General features: G+C 43.7%; 1 protein-coding gene across 1 annotated transcript in view; it reads right to left on the bottom strand.

Moving 5' to 3' along the window:
• The window catches only part of PIP4P2 (phosphatidylinositol-4,5-bisphosphate 4-phosphatase 2), a 55,727-nt gene extending 53,076 nt beyond the window's left edge, over positions 1 to 2,651 (bottom strand). The window contains exon 1 of the mRNA XM_072803961.1: positions 2,490 to 2,651. Within this exon, the coding sequence (XP_072660062.1) occupies positions 2,490 to 2,595 (106 nt within the window). The 5' untranslated portion in view covers positions 2,596 to 2,651. The remainder of the gene's footprint in view (positions 1 to 2,489) is intronic.
• Between the last annotated feature and the right edge of the window lie 16,516 nt (positions 2,652 to 19,167).

Genomic DNA, 19,167 nt, shown 5'->3' with positions numbered 1-19,167 from the left:
TTTTCATTTCGATGTGGGTTTCAAGAGGGGGCATGTTTGGTCAGTTTTGTTGACCTAGAGCCGACTCTGGCACACCATACTGCCCAATGAATCAATGAAAGAGTAAATACCACAGGTCTCCTAGAATCAGATCTGTGTATCACTCAAAACATTTATGAAGATGCTTATTTGTTATTTAAGAAAAGATATTCTGACATAAATGCCAATAACATAAAATGTCTTTACTTCTAATTTATGCTTCTTGCTTCCTAGGTACTATGCCACATGAAATTAGCATTTCTAATTAGCTAACCTGTCTTATTTACCAGTTTAAGGAAAAAAAAACACAACTGTACTCTATCATAAGGCCGAAATGGCTTTTTGCTAAATCAGTTGTTAAAAACAAGACAACAGGCTCAAAATGGAGTCACTTATGCTAAGCTCCACATCACCAAATACAGCCTTAATTACACTTTTGGCCTCACCCAGAAATGGAATCTTGGAACGTCCGTCAAGAACTACCTTATTAGCACTAGTGAGGTCATCTGCCTGACAGACCACCCCCATCCCCTAAATGAAAGTGATCTTGCCACAACCCATCCACTTTTTGCCTTTTTCCCACTCCCTTCTGCCCATGGAAGGCTTTCATTTGGTACAGCTTTTTGAAACTCCTTTCTATCTGCTAGATGGGATGCTGCTAGAATCACGAATCATTAAATAAAGCCGGTAAGATCTTTAACATTTACCCCATGGCATTTTGCGTTTTAATATTTTGAATTTCTTCAGTGGCTGAACTGTGATTTGTACCTGATTGTGCAGTTAATCTGGTCTTACCAGATTAGACAAATATGTGGCAAATGATAAAGAAATCTATAAGCAGGTCCATGAGCATGAACACATTTGTGGAATAATTTAGCCACTATGACTAAAAATACAAAAACAAAGATGTAAGACAGAGGACATGAAAATCTGTCATAGGACAGTTGTTTAAATCCAAATCTTGTCTTTTAATAAACTGCAAATATTTTGCCATAAAGGGTCACTTGGGGAAGTTGCAACATTCATTTATAAATGTTTAAACTTATCCTAGACCGACCCGATTTTGATTTTTTATTAATATCAAATTTGTGCATTAAAGGAAATTCCTCCAGCTGGTGTCCTCTGATACACCTTTAATACAAACATGACTTGGGGTTTTTCCTGTAGATAAGTCTCTGTCCCATTTTGCACCTTATTTCTCAACTGATTGATCACACTCAATTATTCACAGCAAAACATCTTTTTCCTTTGTCCTGCTTCTTGTAAGGTGTTGACTAAGACCTAGATTGTTCCTCTTCAAGTTGGGGACAATGTTACCATTAAGTGGAAATTTTAAATACTAAACAAGTCCAACTTGCTCTACAACTGCTCCAATTCCAGACTTGAACTTACAAGAAGTTGTGTTACAAGAAACATGATCTGCCTACGTTTTCGAAAGCACTAACATTTTGTCTCCTTGGGATTTCTGAAACTCCTCTCATATTCGGCTGGAAAGGGAGAGATGCACTTAAGCTACATTTGCAAGTGCCATATTTGGCCATTCTTTTCATAACTCTAAGTGGTTTTCAAGTCTTGCCTTCCCTTTTCAATAAATCGTGACTCCACCTTCTTTCTACTATAGAAAGCCACTAAAAGGCTTAGAACAAAGATAGATCTTTTAATAGTTTGCTAAACCCCCCCCCCACACACACACACACTCACACACACGTATACACTTCTTTCTTCAGATCCCACTGCTAATCAAATCTTTTTTGATTCCATCTTGAGAAGTGAAATAAATAGAAATGCGTGCAGGGTTAGCCGGGGTTACTTTCAGAAGTAAGTTCATTTCAACCTCACCCAGATGCATCAGAAATATCCCATCTTCCTTCCTATGCTTCCTCATCGGCCAGCAAGGCTAACGCACACTCCTTACAAAGGGGAGTAATAAGGAAAGGCAGGAATTTCAGGCATATTAGGAATATCGATTACCGCTATTCCTCTTGGTAAGACAATTCCCTGACTGAACAGAGCCCGGGGGGGGGGGGGGGGCGAGGGCAGGCTCTGCACATTTTTCAAGCTAAGCCCTTTCAAGGGCAGATCCCAAGGTGAGCAGTGCTAGGGGCTTCTCAGCAGGGAAGGCTGAATGGCCGCGAAGGCTGTGCACCTCCTCCAGCGGCGCCTGGGGGCTGCGCCGGGGCGATTCCTGTCACGCCCGGCCCGCGGGCAAGAAGTGCTGAAACACGCACTCGCACTCGCACTCGCACACGCACACGCACACGCACAGCCGCCGTGAGAAGGGCGCGGGGCACGCGCCCGCACCCCGCCCTCCCTCCTGGGGGCTGCGCTCAAGGACCCGGGCCCGCGCCAGGCGCAGTCTGCAGCCCCCGCTCCCGGGCCCGCCGACCCGCCCGCCGCGCCCCAGCTGCAGCGCCCCGGGGCCTGCCTCCTCGGCCGCGGCGCAGCGAGCGGGAGGCCCGCGCCCGCCTCACCTCTGGGGCTGCTCTCCTGCAAGTACGGCGGGGCCGTGGGGGTGACGGTTCCCGGCGGCGATGCTGACAGCAGAGGCGAGCGCTCGTCCACCCCGTCCGCAGCCATGACTGCCGCAGCGGCGGCGGGGCCGCGGGGAGGCTGGGCCGCGGGGGGAGGAGCGGGAGGGGGGCGGGGAGGAGGGGGAGGAGGCGGGGGAGGAGGAGGAGCGGGAGGCGGGGCCGCGGGGGGAGGAGCGGGAGGGGGGCGGGGAGGAGGGGGAGGAGGCGGGGGAGGAGGAGGAGCGGGAGGCTGGGCCGCGGGGGGAGGAGCGGGAGGGGGGCGGGGAGGAGGGGGAGGAGGCGGGGGAGGAGGAGGAGCGGGAGGCGGGGCCGCGGGGGGAGGAGCGGGAGGGGGCGGGGAGGAGGGGGAGGAGGCGGGGGAGGAGGAGGAGCGGGAGGCGGGGCCGCGGGGGGAGGAGCGGGAGGGGGCGGGGAGGAGGCGGAGAAGGAGGCTGGGCCGCGGGAGGAGGAGGAGGAGGAGGAGGAGGCTGGGCCGCGGGGAGGGCGTGGAGGGGGCTGGGCCGGGAGGAGGAGGAGGAGGCTGGGCCGCGGGGAGGGCGTGGAGGGGGCTGGGCCGGGGAGGAGGAGGAGGAGGCTGGGCAGCGGGGAGGGCGGGGAGGAGGCGGGGCCGGAGGGAGCAGGAGGCTGGGCCGCGGGGAGGCTGGGCCGCGGGGGGAGGAGCGGGAGGGGTACGGAGAGGAGGCGGAGCAGGAGGCTGGGCCGCGGGAGGAGGAGGAGGAGGAGGAGGAGGAGGAGGCTGGGCCGCGGGGAGGGCGTGGAGGGGGCTGGGCCGGGGAGGAGGAGGAGGAGGCTGGGCCGCGGGGAGGGCGGGGAGGAGGCGGGGCTGGAGGAAGGAGGCTGGGCCGGGGAGGAGGAGGAGGCTGAGCCGCGGGGAGGGCGGGGAGGAGGCGGGGCCGGGGGAAGGAGGCTGGGCCGGGGAGGGCGGAGAGGAGGCTGGGCCGGAGGGAGGAGGCTGGGCCGCGGGGAGGGCGGGGAGGAGGCGGGGCTGGGGAGGAGGAAGAGGAGGAGGAGGCTGGGCCGCGGGGAGGGCGGGGAGGAGGCGTGGCCGGAGGGAGGAGGCTGGGCCCGAGGGAGGAGGCTGGGCCAGGTTGGTGGGGGGCGGGGGGAGGCCGGGCCTGCGGCTCCCGCGGAGGTGCTGCTGCTGCTGCTGCTGCTGCTGGTGCGGCCGCCGCCTCCGGGAGGGCCCCACCCCGGCCGTGTCCCAAGGCAGGAGGCGGGGGAGGGGCGGAGCCGGGAGCACAGTAGGGCTGCGGAGAAAGGGCGGGAGGGCCCAGGGCAAGGGGTTGCAACCCTTTTCGTTTCCTTAGCAGGAGCAGGGGAGAGGGGCGGAGAGCAGCGGGAAGGGGGTGAGAGGAAAGGCCTGTGACTTGATTACCGAGGAACTGCGGCCAACACAGACCTCAGGTTTAGCTCTTGGACGAGGGGGACGAGGGGGACGAGGGGTGCTGTGCTGCGCAGCGTCGCAGCGGTTACCCACGAAACCTTAGTCCTTAGTCCTTAGGCTGTCAGTTCCTGCTTGGGGGCTGCTGCTTTTGCTAGAAAATCACTTTGCAACAGCTGTTGTCTGAGAGGAAATACAGCTCTGCAAGAGCCGTGCCGGGCCGCGCTTGTCCTTGTTTTCTAGTAGCAGCACCTTGTAGAAACGATGCAGACGGTGTTGGCTTTTACAAGTTTAATTTGACAAAATACGTTGCCCTTTTAGTTTGGTTTTTGGACTGCGTTGTCCCTGACACCTCATACAATAATGAAGTTTGTGAAAATATTCATGAAAATGTTTTGAGCCAGTCGTAGTTACCGGCGTGCTTTCGTGTTTATCATGGTCTTACTTTGGTGGTTTGCTAAAATGATTTAGAAGTAAAAAGTTTTGAATATGCCTGGCAAAAATGCAATCAGGAAACAGCGAAGGTCTCAAAAGATCATTTTTTTCTGCAGTGGTTCTTTGCGTCATTCAACAAACATGTATTCTGTGCTTACTGGGCACGCGAAGACGAATACATAGAGCAATGCTCTTGATGCTCCAGATGTCTGGGTGGAGCACAGTCAGAAGCAAGCAAAAAACGAGGCTGGCAGTCCCAGCTGCAGATTATAAAGGGTCATGAAGAAAGCTGACTTTAGACATTTGAAACTACTTCTCATATTACATTAAGAAGGGTCTTCATTTTCCTCTCTGAAGATACTCTTTCTCCAAAAACCCCATTTAGACATCAGCTGGAAATCCTAAGGGAAAAAAAAAAATCAAAGAATAATGTTTTCTATTATGCAGCATCTTCTGGGGGTCAGTAGTATCAGGAACACCACCATATAAGGATCCCCATATGATATAATCCAAGGGCATTTGTAGAGCCCCAGAAACCTGAAAAGTGAGAGGTCAAGATGTAGCACTGCCTGCAAAAATAAACAATTTACAAAACGAATAGCAGGGTTTTGTTTTGTTTTGTTTTGTTTTTTTCACGATTGCAGCCTGCAAGTTATTGGGTTAAAGAAACTTAACTAATCAACAAAATCCTATGACTGTGGTGTCCTGTCCTGTCACCTATCACACTATTTTAACAGCGTTTTTACATTTCCCTTATCCACCCACCTACCCTTTATTCCCAACTGATTTTGTGAGTCAGCAATGCCTCGCTCATTAAGAAGCACCGGATAAAGATTTGCCAAATAAACAAGCAGAAGTGTGTATGAGGAAATCCTACCCAGTACCAGAATCTACTACAGCACATAGTTAGCAGGAAAAACACTGAGCATCTCTTGAGTTTTTTTGGTAAAGATGACGGTTTTGCCATCTGACCAGTGTTTTTATTGTTACAGTGTCTCTCTGCAACCAGGGTTTCTTTATTGCCCAGGTATAAAGGCTTTTTTTCTTTCTTTCTTCTTTATATGGCTCCCCTATCCATTCCAGAGCTCATTAGAGGATGACACAGCTAGTGGAAATTATTCACACTATGAAAGGTTGAGGGTATACTGAGATTGTATTTGCAGCAATGTGAAGTTTTGTGAAAAGGAAAACCTTTTATTAGGTATCACTTCATTCTGGTTTAAAAATGATACTATAGTTTATGGTTACTCAATAAACATTAAATAATACTCCTCAATCCAAGGCATTTTATGATTATGATACTTTTCCATCTCAGGACATGAGGTAAGGATGTGTCTTTTGGAATAACAGGACAATATAGATAATGTGTGAGCTAGAAAAGGTATTACCTTACTACGTACATAACCTACTTAAGCTACAATACTAGTTATCTACTACTGAGTCATACCACAACCCAGTGGTTTTAAGACAACATGATTTGTTATTTTTTGTGATTCTATAGATTAGCTGTGTGGTTATCCTATTGGTCTTGCCTGGGCTTATATCCAGGCAGCTGCATTCAGCTAACCTCATTGGTTAGGGGCTCGCTCAGCTGGAACAGCTTGAAAAGGGGAGGAGGGGGGAGGGGAGAGCCTTGTCTCTCTCTCTCTCTCTCTCTCTTTCTCTCTCTCTCCACCTAGTCTTTCACTCCTGGTTTCTTTGCATGCCTGGTAGTCTCAGAGAAGCATTTGAAGAGGGTGAGAGAGTGATTGTGGAAGCTCTGGTAACTTTTCAGATCTAGGCTTTGGTCTCAAGCAATTTCATTTCCACCGTATTCTTGTATCTCCTTCAGCCTGCCTCCTGCTTCCTGAGCAAAGAAAGTTAGAAGCTCAGGGGCCTCTTTCCATGGTCAACCTCCATAGTGAAAATCGGTCATTGTAAAAGATTGAGGAACTTCCTCATTTCCACGTTAAAAGCCACCCTAAACAGCATGCCTCTGAACTTCATCTCAATGTTGGATTTGGAGACTCCCAGTCGTGAACTCTCTTTTTTCTTTTTTTTTTTTTTAAGATTTATTTATTTGTGCGGGGAGGGGCACACAATGGAGAAGGAGAGAGAGAATCCACTGAGGATGGAGCTCAAGGCAGGGCTTAATCCTAGGACTCTGAGGTCACGACCTGACATGACCTTAACAGACTGAGCCACCCAGGAGCCCCATTCATGGACTATTCTTTTGTGCACAATAAGCTCTAAATACTATTTTACTGATCTGGTCTTAACTTTTATTGTCTCTGGATTTTGACAGAACTATAAAATAATACATTTATGCGATTTAAGATGCTGAGCTTGTTAAATTTTTTATGGCAGCAATAGGAAATGCCACCTCCCATCAAAGCCAGCTAAAAGAAGATAATTGTTACTGTCTATATTATACAAGGAAATCACATTAGTGAGATCAACAAGTTCATCAGGTACATGTACTACCTTCCAAGGTACCACAGGCAACAGTTACTTAGCTCACCTCTGTCTAGTCTCCAGGAGCAATTTCCTCCCTGCTTTCCTAGCTTGCACCAACAGTCTCCTCTCTACCCCTTCCAGCATTCACTTGCTGCCTGGCCCTGAACACTGTCATGTGTTTGGGTTTTGTTAGAACAGTACTAACTTCTGCTACACTCATCTCTTGCTTTGTACTTTAAGTACCATTTTATGTTGGGTTAGTCTATTACTCTGTATTCCTGGTCCCACTTTCTCTGCTTTATTTATTGCTTTGGAAGGATCCACCATTCTGAAACTTGGGGATTAAAATAACAGGATTATTTTTCAGGAAGATGCATTTAGCCGGCGGTTCAGCTGTGGACTGAGCTCAGCTGAGGAAGCTAGGTTGGCTGAACCTCTCCCTCCAAACTCACTTCCACTCTGGGCTTCTTTATTGCACAGCAGTCTCAGAATAGCACTCCCCAGAGAGCAAAGGCAGATGCTGCCAAGGCCTCATGAGCCCCAAGTTTTGGAACAGGTACAAGGTTAGTTCTACCACTTTCTATTGGTCAGAGCAAGTCAAGAGGCCAGCCCGCATTCACGTCTTGATGGAAAGTGGTGGTGGTATGACGTTCGGAGGGGCATGAATGCAGGGAGGTGTGACTCACTGGAGTCATTATATAACGATCTATCACAGCTAAAACAATATGTGATGTAAGAAAAGCATTGAGAAAGACAAAGGAGAGTTCTTCAAGAAACGCCATGCTTTGGGGAAGAAGTTCAAACTGAAATTTTAAAGTCCTAAGAGGTATATTTTACGAACATCTATGTGATGTAGATTATGTTCATATTAAAGACTTATTGTAAGGGCTATAACTGCTTATCTCAGTGCATATCAGATTGTTACCCCAACTCTGTCACCTTGATCTCTTGGTCTTTCCTCTGTGCTGGGGTAGCCCATGCTTGGAAATCAATTGTATTTGAATATAATTCTACATAATTTGAATTCACTACCTCTAAGTGGTGACCTTGGTTAAGGTAGCCTAACTTCTCTATACCTCATTTGTCTAATTAGTCTGTAGGACAAAGAAAATAATACCTACCTTGTGGGGGTACTTATGATAGTTAAAAGAGAAAATGTATGGAATATAACTATCAGTGCCTGACAGCTGTAAGTGTAAGCTTTTTTTTTTTTTTTTTTTTAACCACTCTCCTTTTTTAACTCTATTAGAAGGGAAACCAGGGGATAAGCATCGCTGAACTAAGCTAAAAGTACAATGGTCTAGAATATATATATATATATATATATTAGCCATTGGCTATATATGGCTCATAAATTTTCCCAGGTCTTTTGGAAATGCCTATTAAAAACCTCTGAGGAACTCCATGAAGTCCAAGAAAACAGGGATTTATTAGAGTTAGATTTCATATATATTACACATTCATAATGAATACCCCTTATTTATTGCATGCCTTGGGAAGGCAGGAAGCTGGTTGTTAGGTGAGGGAAGCTTGAAGGATGGGTACTCGGCTTCACCCAGACTAAAGAGCTTTACCTTCAGCTCCAAGGGTTTTTTGTTTACTTCTCCAGCAGACAAAGTTATAACTCTGAAAGAACAAGGCCATGTTATGGAATTGAAAAAGGTGCAAAAGTTGGCAAAAACAATTGAGGAGGATTGCAGGCTTGACTGCAGTCACAGAAGAGTTTGTTTTCAATTAATTAGCCCTGGATTGCCTGTCACTATCTCAGTTTCATCAGCAAAATGAGGGACAGCTATCTTACATCTCATTGGATCCCATAAGTGTAAATAAAGTATGACACAAGCTCTGTAAGCACCCTCCAAAAGAGAAGAGTGAAATGCAATGCTCGGTAGAGGATATTTGACTCAAACTTGGGCAGAACTTTCCCTGTTGGCTCAAAACTGATAGCCAGGGTCCAAAGCTCAGGACAAAGAAAGAATAGGTACTTCACACATGCTAAATCAGCAGAACTGGTCCCTCAATAACCCTCAATAACTACCCCTAATCCATAGAAGCCACAGGAGGAGAAAAATGGGAATTATTGGAGTCATATATTGTTAGCCTAGTAAATTCTGCTGCCCTTTTCTAAAAAGTCAAGTGAGAAGGGATCTAAGGTAATTACTTGCAAAATCTGGGCATACCTGCATGAAAGGAAAAGCAGTGCCTCATTTTCCAGTTGTATATCAAATCAGAACACAGGCTAGTTGATCTTCCTAAGGTCTATATGAACAGGAAAAAAATAACTGGCAAATGATGGCAGGACAAACAGAAAGGCTTATGCTGTAGCTCAGCTATCACCTCTGCTTTGATGAGAACATGAGTTTCTGGTAGGCCAACTGAGCACCACCTAACTAGCTGGGCTTGTGCCATCATGCTGGCACCAACACAAAAAGTAATTATAGGGCAAAAAAAAAAAAAAAGAATTCAATTGAAAAAGAATTGAAAAAAGAATTGAAAAAGAATTGAATTGGAAGAATTGAAACAGGACATGGTGGACTGGGATGGTCCCTAAAGAACTGACATTGTAGGGTCGCCCACTGGCTCAGTCAATGGAGTTTGAAACTCTTGGGGTTGTGAGTTCAAGCCCCAGGTTGGGTACAGAAATTACTTTAAAAATAAAGTCAAGGAGAAGGAGAAGGAGGAGAAGGAATTCACGTTTGTGCCTCCTCTGTGAATCTAATAGCTGAATCCCTGCCGTGGAGAGACTGTTGTCACCAGCTAGTGCCAGGCAACCCAAGGAAGACTACAACCATGACCGCTTGAATCCCTCTGACTCCTCCCTGTGTCCACTCCCTGGAAAAGGAAGGAAGGACCTAAAGCCCAAAGGTAAAGTACATTCTTTCCCCCAAGGTAGAAGAATGAGAGAAAAGTAAAGAGAAGCCCATATCACACACACACACACACCCTTTTCAGGTCCTTCAAACCACAATGCTAATCGATGACAGAAAAAAAAAAGGAAATCTTTTATTTGAATATGAAATTGGAGTTATAGACTGAATGGATTTTTTAATCACTGAAATTGACCAAAAAATTATAAAATTTACCCAAGAACTTATAAGATATCTGCTATAGGAGGCAAGGAGGAGGGATTTAAAATGGAGATTAGGGGCAGCATTTGTAGGAAACTATAACTATTTCTTAATTTGTACTTCACTGAGTTAAGTTTGTTTAATAACTTGGATGGATGGATGGATGGATGGATGGATGGATATAGATAAGGAAATAGATAGGACTGCTGCCCCAAATAGAAGCTTTTGATGATTAAGACATTTTTGCCTAAGAAATACGAGTATCTGGTATTAAACGCTGGGCTACCAAGATGAGATGGGGCATTTAAGAGGTAATTAAGGTTAAATACGGTCATAACAATGGGGGCCCCAATCCAGTAGGGTTGATGTGTGTAAGAAAACACACCAGAGAGCTTGCACTCACTCGCATATGCTTGCTCTCACCCTCTCTTTTCGATGAATCTGCACTGAGGAAAGCCCAGCTGAGGACACAGTGAGGAGGAGGCCATCTGCAGGTTGGAAAGAGAATCCTCATCAGAAACTGAGCCCTGTTGGACCTTGATCTTGGGCTTCCATCTTTCAGAACAGTGAGAAAATAAATTTCTGCTGTTGAAACCAAGCAGTCTTTGGCATTTTCTTATGGCCACTCCAGCAGACTATTACAATCTGCAAGGAATAAGATTGCTTTTAAAAAATCTTTTCAGCCCTCAGAGACACCCATGTTCACAGAAAAGCCTATTTGAGACCAGAGAAGCCGTTGATAAAGGTAAAATCATTTTATGATGAAAAACTTCCTATTCCTATGGCTTCAGAAACCAGTTGGGTAAGAATAATAACTGTTATCTCTTTAGAAATTGGTATTCACAGAATTTCCTCCTATGAAATACAAAACCACATTCAGGCTTTATTTTAGGCACGTTTAGGCTTTTGATTCTCTTATTTGACGGTCCGACCCTTCGCTGCATCATCCCACTTTATGTAACGAGTCCTCTATTTTTTGATATTTCAGAACTTTTGCAGTATTTTATTCATTCATTCAGCAAATATGTATTGAATGCCTTTTATGTGTCAGGCACTGTTTTATGGGTTACAGAACCCCCGATCTCATAACAACAGAGGACAGGGAACACTTAGTTGAAAGACGATATATCATTCATCAGAGGGTGATAAATGTTATGGTGAGAAATCAAGCAGCGTAAGGGGAAATAGGAGAGAGAGGGGGAGAGGGCGCGTTGCCTTTTTGCATGGATGAGCTAGGTGGGCTTCACTGATGTCTGAGCAGAGATGTGGACAGTGAACAGCAAGGTCCTGAGGAGGGAACACACTTGGCATGTGTGAGAGCAGTGGGGGGCTTGTGCAGCCTGAGCAAAGTGAGCTGGGGAGTGGGGGTGAGGTGGGGGCATAGAAGATGAGATCAGAGAAATTTGCCATCTGCTTGGGTAGGGCAGATCATGGGCAGCCAGTTTGGCTTTCCCTCTGAGATGAGAAAACTTTGGAGCTCTTGGAGGCCTAGGGTAGAGGAAGGACTTGATAGGACATAGGTTTTAAAAGGATCACGATGGCTACTTGTGTCAAAATTGGACTATAGGTAAGAAAGACAGAAGGGGTGAAGGTGGAAAGAGCGTCAGATTATGGATATACCGTGAAGGTCAATCTAACGTGATTTCCTGATGGATTTCGTGCAGTGTATGAAAGACAGAAGTAGAGGATGGGGATGCCTGTGTCTGGCTTCCATTCAGGTCATGATCTCAGGGACTTGGGATTGAGCCCTGCCTCGGGCTCCCCACTGAGTGGGGAGCCTGCTTCTCCCCCCTGCTTGTGCTCTCTCTCTTTCTCAAATAAAAAAAAAAAAACTTAAAAAAAAAAGAAGGTCGAGGATGACTTCAGACAGTCTCTGAACACTTTTCTGATATGTATTCCTAATAAATTATTTTGAATGGAAAGGCTAGGTCAGAGACTATGCACATGTAAAAATCTTGGGGTGTGTACTGTCAGTTGCCCCCTAGAACTTGATCATCATTTTACTCCCACTTCTGGTGACTGGCACTCTCCGTTTCTTAGCAGCTTAGGAAAATAACATGGACTATTATTTTCAATATTGATAATTTAATATGAAAAGTAGGTTTTTTGGTAACTTCCTTAACTTTATCCTTAATGATTCTGAATATTACTGAATATTTTTATCAGTCCTTGGTATTGGCCATCTTTCCCCTGGTGGGGGGGGGGGTTCATCTTTTTTTATTGCCACTTCAAATTTTCATTCATGTTGAATTTAAAATTTTCTTGATTGATAAAACCCATTCCCTTTTCCTCCTGAAAACCCAGCTAAGTTACATTTCCCAGCCATCCTTGCACTTGAGGGAAGTTATATGTCCAAATTCTGGTCCATGGAAGTTGGTAGAAGTGACACAGACTCCTTTGAGCCTGGCCCGTAAAAACCTCCCTTGTGGGATCCTCTCCTCCCTCCTTGCTATGCTCCTTTCCTCTCTAAGATAGATGGCAGGAAATGAGCCCCAAGGAGACCGTGGGAGTCACATGTTGAAAACGGTACAAGGAGGAAGGATCTTGAGACACTATATCACTTACTTACAGGAGAGCTGCCCACCAAGAACTTGGGTTTTGAAGTGCTTTGTGTGAAAGAAATCTGCTTTATTGTGTCACACCCCTGAAATTTCAGAGTTTATTATAACAGGTGTTTCCCTGACAAAGAAATACATAGAGTTACAAAGAATTTCTTTATCTTCATCTAGCAAATAGACTTTTCTTTTGCCTGTGTGGAGAAATGTGAACTTTTCTGCTCCAAAAGTACCCTGACCCCTGTGCGCCCTGGTCCTGAGATACTAATTCCTCTCAATTCCCTCTTTAACAGTTCCAAGAACAGACTGTAATGGACTGCAATGGGCCAAATCTCTCTCCCTTTCTGCCTCCTCCTGCTTTCTCTCTCTCTCTCCCCTCATTTCTCTCTCCCCAATCCTCTCTTTCTCTCTCTCCCTCTCTCTGTCTCTCTCTTCACGCCCCCACACCCACCCACCCCTACCTTTTCTGAAAGATGGCAGCACCTGCCTGCTTGGTCACCAAACTTGTAATTGGCACTCGGCCACTTTTGTTTCTTTGCTGCATACAGTTCTCCTTGTTTCTCATTTTCCAGGAAACACTCCCTTTGGATGCTCTCTGTCACAATAGCCTGAATAAAGTACCTGTCCCCTTGATTCTCAGTCAGCTTTTGAAAGTTCAACACATATAACAAATAAGGCATATGTTTTTCTGGGTTTATGTCTTTTGGTTTTGTCTGTGTTGAAAATATTTTTAGTGGCTGCCTAGTTTTCCCATATATGTTTCTAAATATGATTTCTCTTTATATGCTGATTTATAGCCCATGCAATATCAAAATGTATACTTTCGCTGATAGAACCCTTAGCCTCATTCGTTCTCATTTCATATTAAACGTAGACTACATGATACATGAGTTAGCAGGTACCATTTCCTGCCTTGTCCTTCTCATGTCTTATTGGGCATTGACTCTCAAGGCTACTCTGTGTTGGTCATCTGACTCTTAAGGCTATGCCTCTGGTCGCTCAGTCTTTCCAAGGCATCCTGTTCTCTGTCTGCCTAAGTCAGTTTGTCACTGACCTTACGGGTCACGTATCCTCACTGGTCACCAATCACCGTGGCCACACTAATGAACACTAACTGGTCAGGACAGCTAACCTGATCCCATGCAGCTGTCTCTGGCCTGCATGACAGGAGGGGCTTATTATTTACCAATAATATCATGTATGTAGAATAACATAAGGGAAGCGTATTAGTTTGCTTTGCTGCTGTAACAAACTACCGCAAATTTAGTGGCTTAAAACAATGCAAATAGGGTGGTGTGGGATTTTGATCATTAGTTGTGAGTGCAAAGCTCTATTTTTATGGATGTTGAGCAATACGTTCTTTCAAATTAAAAAAAAAAAGAAATGCAAAACTCTTATTATCTTAGAGTTCTGGGTGTCAGAAGTCCAAAATGGTTCTCACTAGGCTAAAACTGAGCTGTCAGCAAAGCTGCCTGCATTCATTCCTCTGTGGAGGCTCCAGAGGAGGGTCTATTTTCTCACTTTTTCTAGCTTTAAGAGGCCATCCACATGCCTTACTTTTCACTCATGCCCCCTCCTTCCATCTTCAAAAGCAGCCCTGGAGCATCTTCAAATCTCTGCCTCTGTCTCTCCTGCCTTCTTTCACATAGAAGGACTCCTGTGATTATTTATGTGGAAATTCTTTCCACCTCAATAGTCTTAATCACATTTGCAAAGTCCCATTTGTCATGCAAAGTAACACGCTCCCAGGGGTTTAGGATACGGTGAGCCACTGTTCTACCTCCCACAGAAGGATTTTCCCACCCTGTAACAGAAAGACAAATCCTCTTAGTGGCCATTAATTGACTCTTAAATTGTATCTAGTAATGAACCCACTCAGTGCAGACAAAAATCCAATTCTTAACTAAATTTCTAACTTCATTATTAATACAAAGTAAAACAAACAAAAACTACAAGTAAAATATGTGAAAACAAAATACGTGATACATAATCCCTTTGGTAGGAACACCATTAACTTCAACTCAGAGTAATAATCAGAGATAAATAGGTAACTTTTAATTGGCCTGATACAAGAAAGATCTTCATTCTTCTATGACTTACTTTTTGTGTCTAAAGGTTGAAAGTATCTCTTGAAGATAATAATATGAATTTCCATTTAGAAAAAATTGATTAAAATAAAACATATAAGCTCTAAACAAATGCTTCTACCATTAAGTTTTCTCCTATTTCTAATGAACCAGAGGATTAGAAACATAAATCTATACAAAATGCTTCTCAGGATTAGTAAAATAACATAAAAGTTTCAAATGTTTGTAATTTTTTCATTACCATAATACTAGAGAGAGTTTCAGATTCAACCACTATTTTGATTTGTTTTTTCTAAGCAGCTATTCTTTTTTTTAAGATTCTATTTATTTATTCGTGAGAGACACACACACACAGGCAGAGACACAGGCAGAGGGAGAAGCAGGGTCCATGAAGAGGACCTGATGTAGGGTTTGATCCCAGGTCTCCAGGATCAGGCCCTGGGCTGAAGGCAGTGCTAAGCCGCTGAGCTCACCCCCTCTGAGCAGCTATTCCTATCTGCCCTTTTCTTCAATCATAAAAATCACTATTGATTTAGTACCAAGTAGTATCCTAAGAGTGGGGATACAAAAACGAATAAAGCATGATTTCTAGGACACCTGAGTGGCAGTTGGTTAAGCGTCTGACTCTTGATTGTGGCTCTGGTCATGATTACAGGGTTGTGAGACTGAGCCCCACTTTGGGTTCTGCACTCCTTGGGGAGTCTGCTTGAAGATTCTCTCTCTCTCTCTCCTTTATCCTTCCCCCATTCTCTCTCTCTCTCAAATAAATAAATCTTTTTTAAAAAATGAATAAAGCATGACTTCTAATTTTGAGGGGTTTATAGTTGAGTGTGACATACACTTAGAAAATCAAACCATTTCTGCACTAATGAATATATGAAGAAAACACCAGGAAAACACAGTTAAGGGAGCATCTAATTAATATTTAAAAAGATTTTATTTATTCATTTATTTATTTGAGAAAGAGAGAGTGTGAGCACAAGCAGGGGGAGAGGCAGAGGGAGAGAGAAAGGGAGAAGCAGACCCCCTGCTGAGAAGAGACCCCCAATATGGGGCTCAATCTCAGGTCCCTGGGATCATGACCTGAGCTGAAGGCAGACGCATAACTGACTGAGTCACCCAGGTGCCCCCTCTATTTTTTAAAGATTTATTTATTTGAGAGAGAGAGAGAGAGAGAGCAGAGTGAGGGGAAAGGCAGAGGGAGAGAAAGGGAGAGAAGCAGACTCCCCATGGAGCCTGCAACCCAGCACAGGCCAGACACCAGGCTCCATCTCATGACCTGAGATCATGACTTGAACCAAATATTTGCCTGACTGAGCCACCCAGGAGTTCCAGGGAGCATCTAATTCTTACACAATCACACCTTAGAAAGTAACTTACTTAGTCTCAACTAAAAATGTTATTACTAGTAAGGTGAAAAAAACACTGAATAGAATGGCATCTGGAAATATTAGCAAGTAATGGAATAAAGGAATATTTAGGAATAGAAAATGATTTGTGAGCACAGATTGCAGTAAAATCATTGCCATCGATACCAATATTTTGATTACTAATCTTATCTCTTCTGGGAAAATAGAATTGCCTCTTTGAGCAACAGATTTCTTTCCAAATGTTTTTTTACTAATATGAACCTGGAGGAATGGGGGACCTTGTCTTCCAGGACTGACTTTAACTTCCATGTTTAATTTGAACAAATACGAACTACTTATTGGGAAATGAATTTCTTAGTGTAGGTGGTTACGTGCTTGTATTTTACAAATTTGCTGTGGAAATTCCAAGCTAAATGTGCTTTATAATGCCAGTGTTAGAGAGGCACTGACTTCCCAAAGAGAAATAAGAGTCCATTATAGGAAAAAATAAAAGTATAAGGGAAAAAAGGGTGCAGATGGAGTAGAAGATAAGAAAGAGAAAAAGGGAAATTAAACAGAGGGATGAAAAAGAGAGAAAGAGAAAAAGGGAATTAAAAACAGAGGGATGCCTGAGACAGGACCAGAAAGGCAAAGGAAGGGACAGCTGGCAACAAAAGAGGAACGTCTGTCTATTGTCATTATATTTTTACAATTTATAGTTTAAAATATGCTTTGTGTACAGACTCTCATGTCACAGTAAACCTGTGCAACAAATAAGTAGGACAGTTAATACTGTTGAGCCATATGACATTGAACCCTCAATTTCTTATGAAATATCTCCATGCTTTTTTTTTTCAAGTTTATTTATTTTTAGTCATCTCTACACCCAACATGAGGCTCGAACTCATGACCCTGAGATCAAGAGCTGCGTGTTCTTCCAACTGAGCCAGCCAGGTGACCCGTCCATGCTTTCTGTACCACAGTTCAGACCAGCTTGGTTTTGAGGCACACTGGGAAATAGTAATTAGTTGGAAAGGGAACGGTGAGGTGTCAGAAGCAAGAATAAATAGAATTGATAGGAGCATAGGGCAGGCTATAGGAGCAGGTTAGCACCATGCAAATGGTCAGGGAAAACTGAAGCTTGTTTCAGATCAAATCAGTACCCCAAGGCTTCTGACCTGTTGACTAGCAGCAAGGGAATCTAGAAGAACTGACAATCAGCGTTAGAAGAGCAGTGATCCAGCTGATGAAGAGTTAGAAACTAGTAACTGGAGGCACAGGTCTAACCTCTGTGGAAAAAGGGCTGGCATAGGCTCCACGCATTGTTGGGTATCAATGGAACAGGCTTATATTCAAGGCCAGCTGCCAGGTCAGCAGCAGAAATCAGAAGCTGGGGGCAAGTGGGGCATCACCCACTCAAAGGGATGGACAAATATAGGGAAAGTTTGCAGCTTGGAGGACACAAGTTTATAAGCTCAGAGTTCAGAAACAGAGACTAGATGATATATATTTTTAAAAAATATTTTATTTTTAAGTAATCTCTACATCCAACATGGGGCCTAAACTTACAACTCTGAGATCAAGAGTCACTTACTCCAACGACTGAGCCAGCCAGGTGCTCCCCCCCATGTCTTACCATGCCCTGATGGATATGGAGATTTTGATCTATTTCTTGTCCTGATGAACAGCACAGATACAAAACTGAGCCAACTGGGGAAGCCAGGGATTGGCATACTTTATTTCTATCTCAAGTGACAAAATTGATTAACAGGAAAGTGGGTTGCCTTTGATAATGATAGTAGCTAATATTGTTTAATGAGGGCTTTCTACTTTATGTGAATTGTCCCAATTGTTCCTCAGAGCAGCCCTTGAAGTGGGTACTACCATTATATACCTTTGACTGAGGCAGATGCTAAAACTCTAAGATCACATTGCTCACTCATCCTAATGCTAGGCTTAAGCATTATAAATGGAATCTCAACCCAAGTCATTTAATCCCAAACCCTTTGCTTTTAAACGTAACTGCCTTACAGAGAGATTGCATATGCTGAGAAATATGAAGCCATATACAGATGGAAGCATCTGTTACAATCCTTTAGTAACCTAATTGTTATCAGCCATAGTCTCCCAAAGCTTATCTTTTTCAATTCTATTAGGATGATCTCTTGGATATGAAAGTTAGGTTGTTCACTTTGACCATCTACCTCAATTTTTACAACTCCTCCTTTATTCACACTCCCTCAAGGTTATTTGCAGGTGGTCATTTATCTTAGCTGCTTTCCCTTTTGTTGTCCTCGTGTCCCAAAGGTTTTTACCTGTTATTGAATCACTTATTTCAGTCTCTCTCTATGAAGCATTAACATAATAAAGATCCTTATCATCTCTAAAAACAACTTTTAAAAATAGTTTTTAGGATTACATTGGATTATATTTAATACAATTACATTCTTTTTCCCTTCTGGGTTAATTACAGATTCTTTTTTTATACTTTAGAAGTGTGTATTATAATCTCTTATTATTTTTAAGCAATGAAGAATTTCACTGCTGAATTTCAAGTTTTAAAAGTAAGATAATCCTTGAGTTCTAAGAACTGCATGCATTGCTATAATAGTTGCTATTTCAGCCACTGCAAACTTCCAGTAGCCTTCAATATTTATGATGTTTCATGATTTTCTTTAATTGTTATAACAGTTCTCTGCTCCAATAACTGTAAACTTTCTGTGATAGTTTTCTAGGCAAAACTATTTTCCTTAACATTTTTTGAAATAAGGAGAGAATTTCTGGCTGGCAGAAATCAGTCTGGGAATTTACTTTGATGAGCCTACTAATGGTGGGTGAGACTTTATAAGAATACTATTAGGAGGTGGAAAGCATCAGAAGAAATCAGAAAATTGTTCTTCATGAATAGAGGAAAGACATATTTTCCCCCTGACAAGGAAATAGGAAGAAAATAAAAAATTAAAAAAAATAGTTGAAGAGATAGAAGCCAAAAAGAGAGAAAAGAGCTAGAAAGACCAGTAATTTTATGTGAACTGGCGGTAACAAGATAGGAAACAATAGAAAACATATTTTTTTACATTATCAACAAAGCAAAAAAATTCAAAAATTCAACAAAGCAGTACCTAAGAGCCTAAAATCCTTAATAAGAAAATATTAAAACTATATTAAAGAAGGGTGCCTGGCAGTTTCAGTTGGAGGAGCATGTGACTCTTGATCTGGGGGTTATAGATTCAAGCCCCACACTGGGTATAGTGATTTCTTAAAAATAAAATCTTTAGGGGCACCTGGGTAGCTCAGATGGTTAAGC

Source organism: Canis lupus, chromosome 28 (genome assembly GCF_048164855.1).
Source record: "Canis lupus baileyi chromosome 28, mCanLup2.hap1, whole genome shotgun sequence".
NCBI lineage: Eukaryota > Metazoa > Chordata > Mammalia > Carnivora > Canidae > Canis > Canis lupus.
The sequence above is the reverse complement of the archived record's forward strand: the minus strand, read 5'-3'. Positions and strand labels throughout refer to the sequence as shown.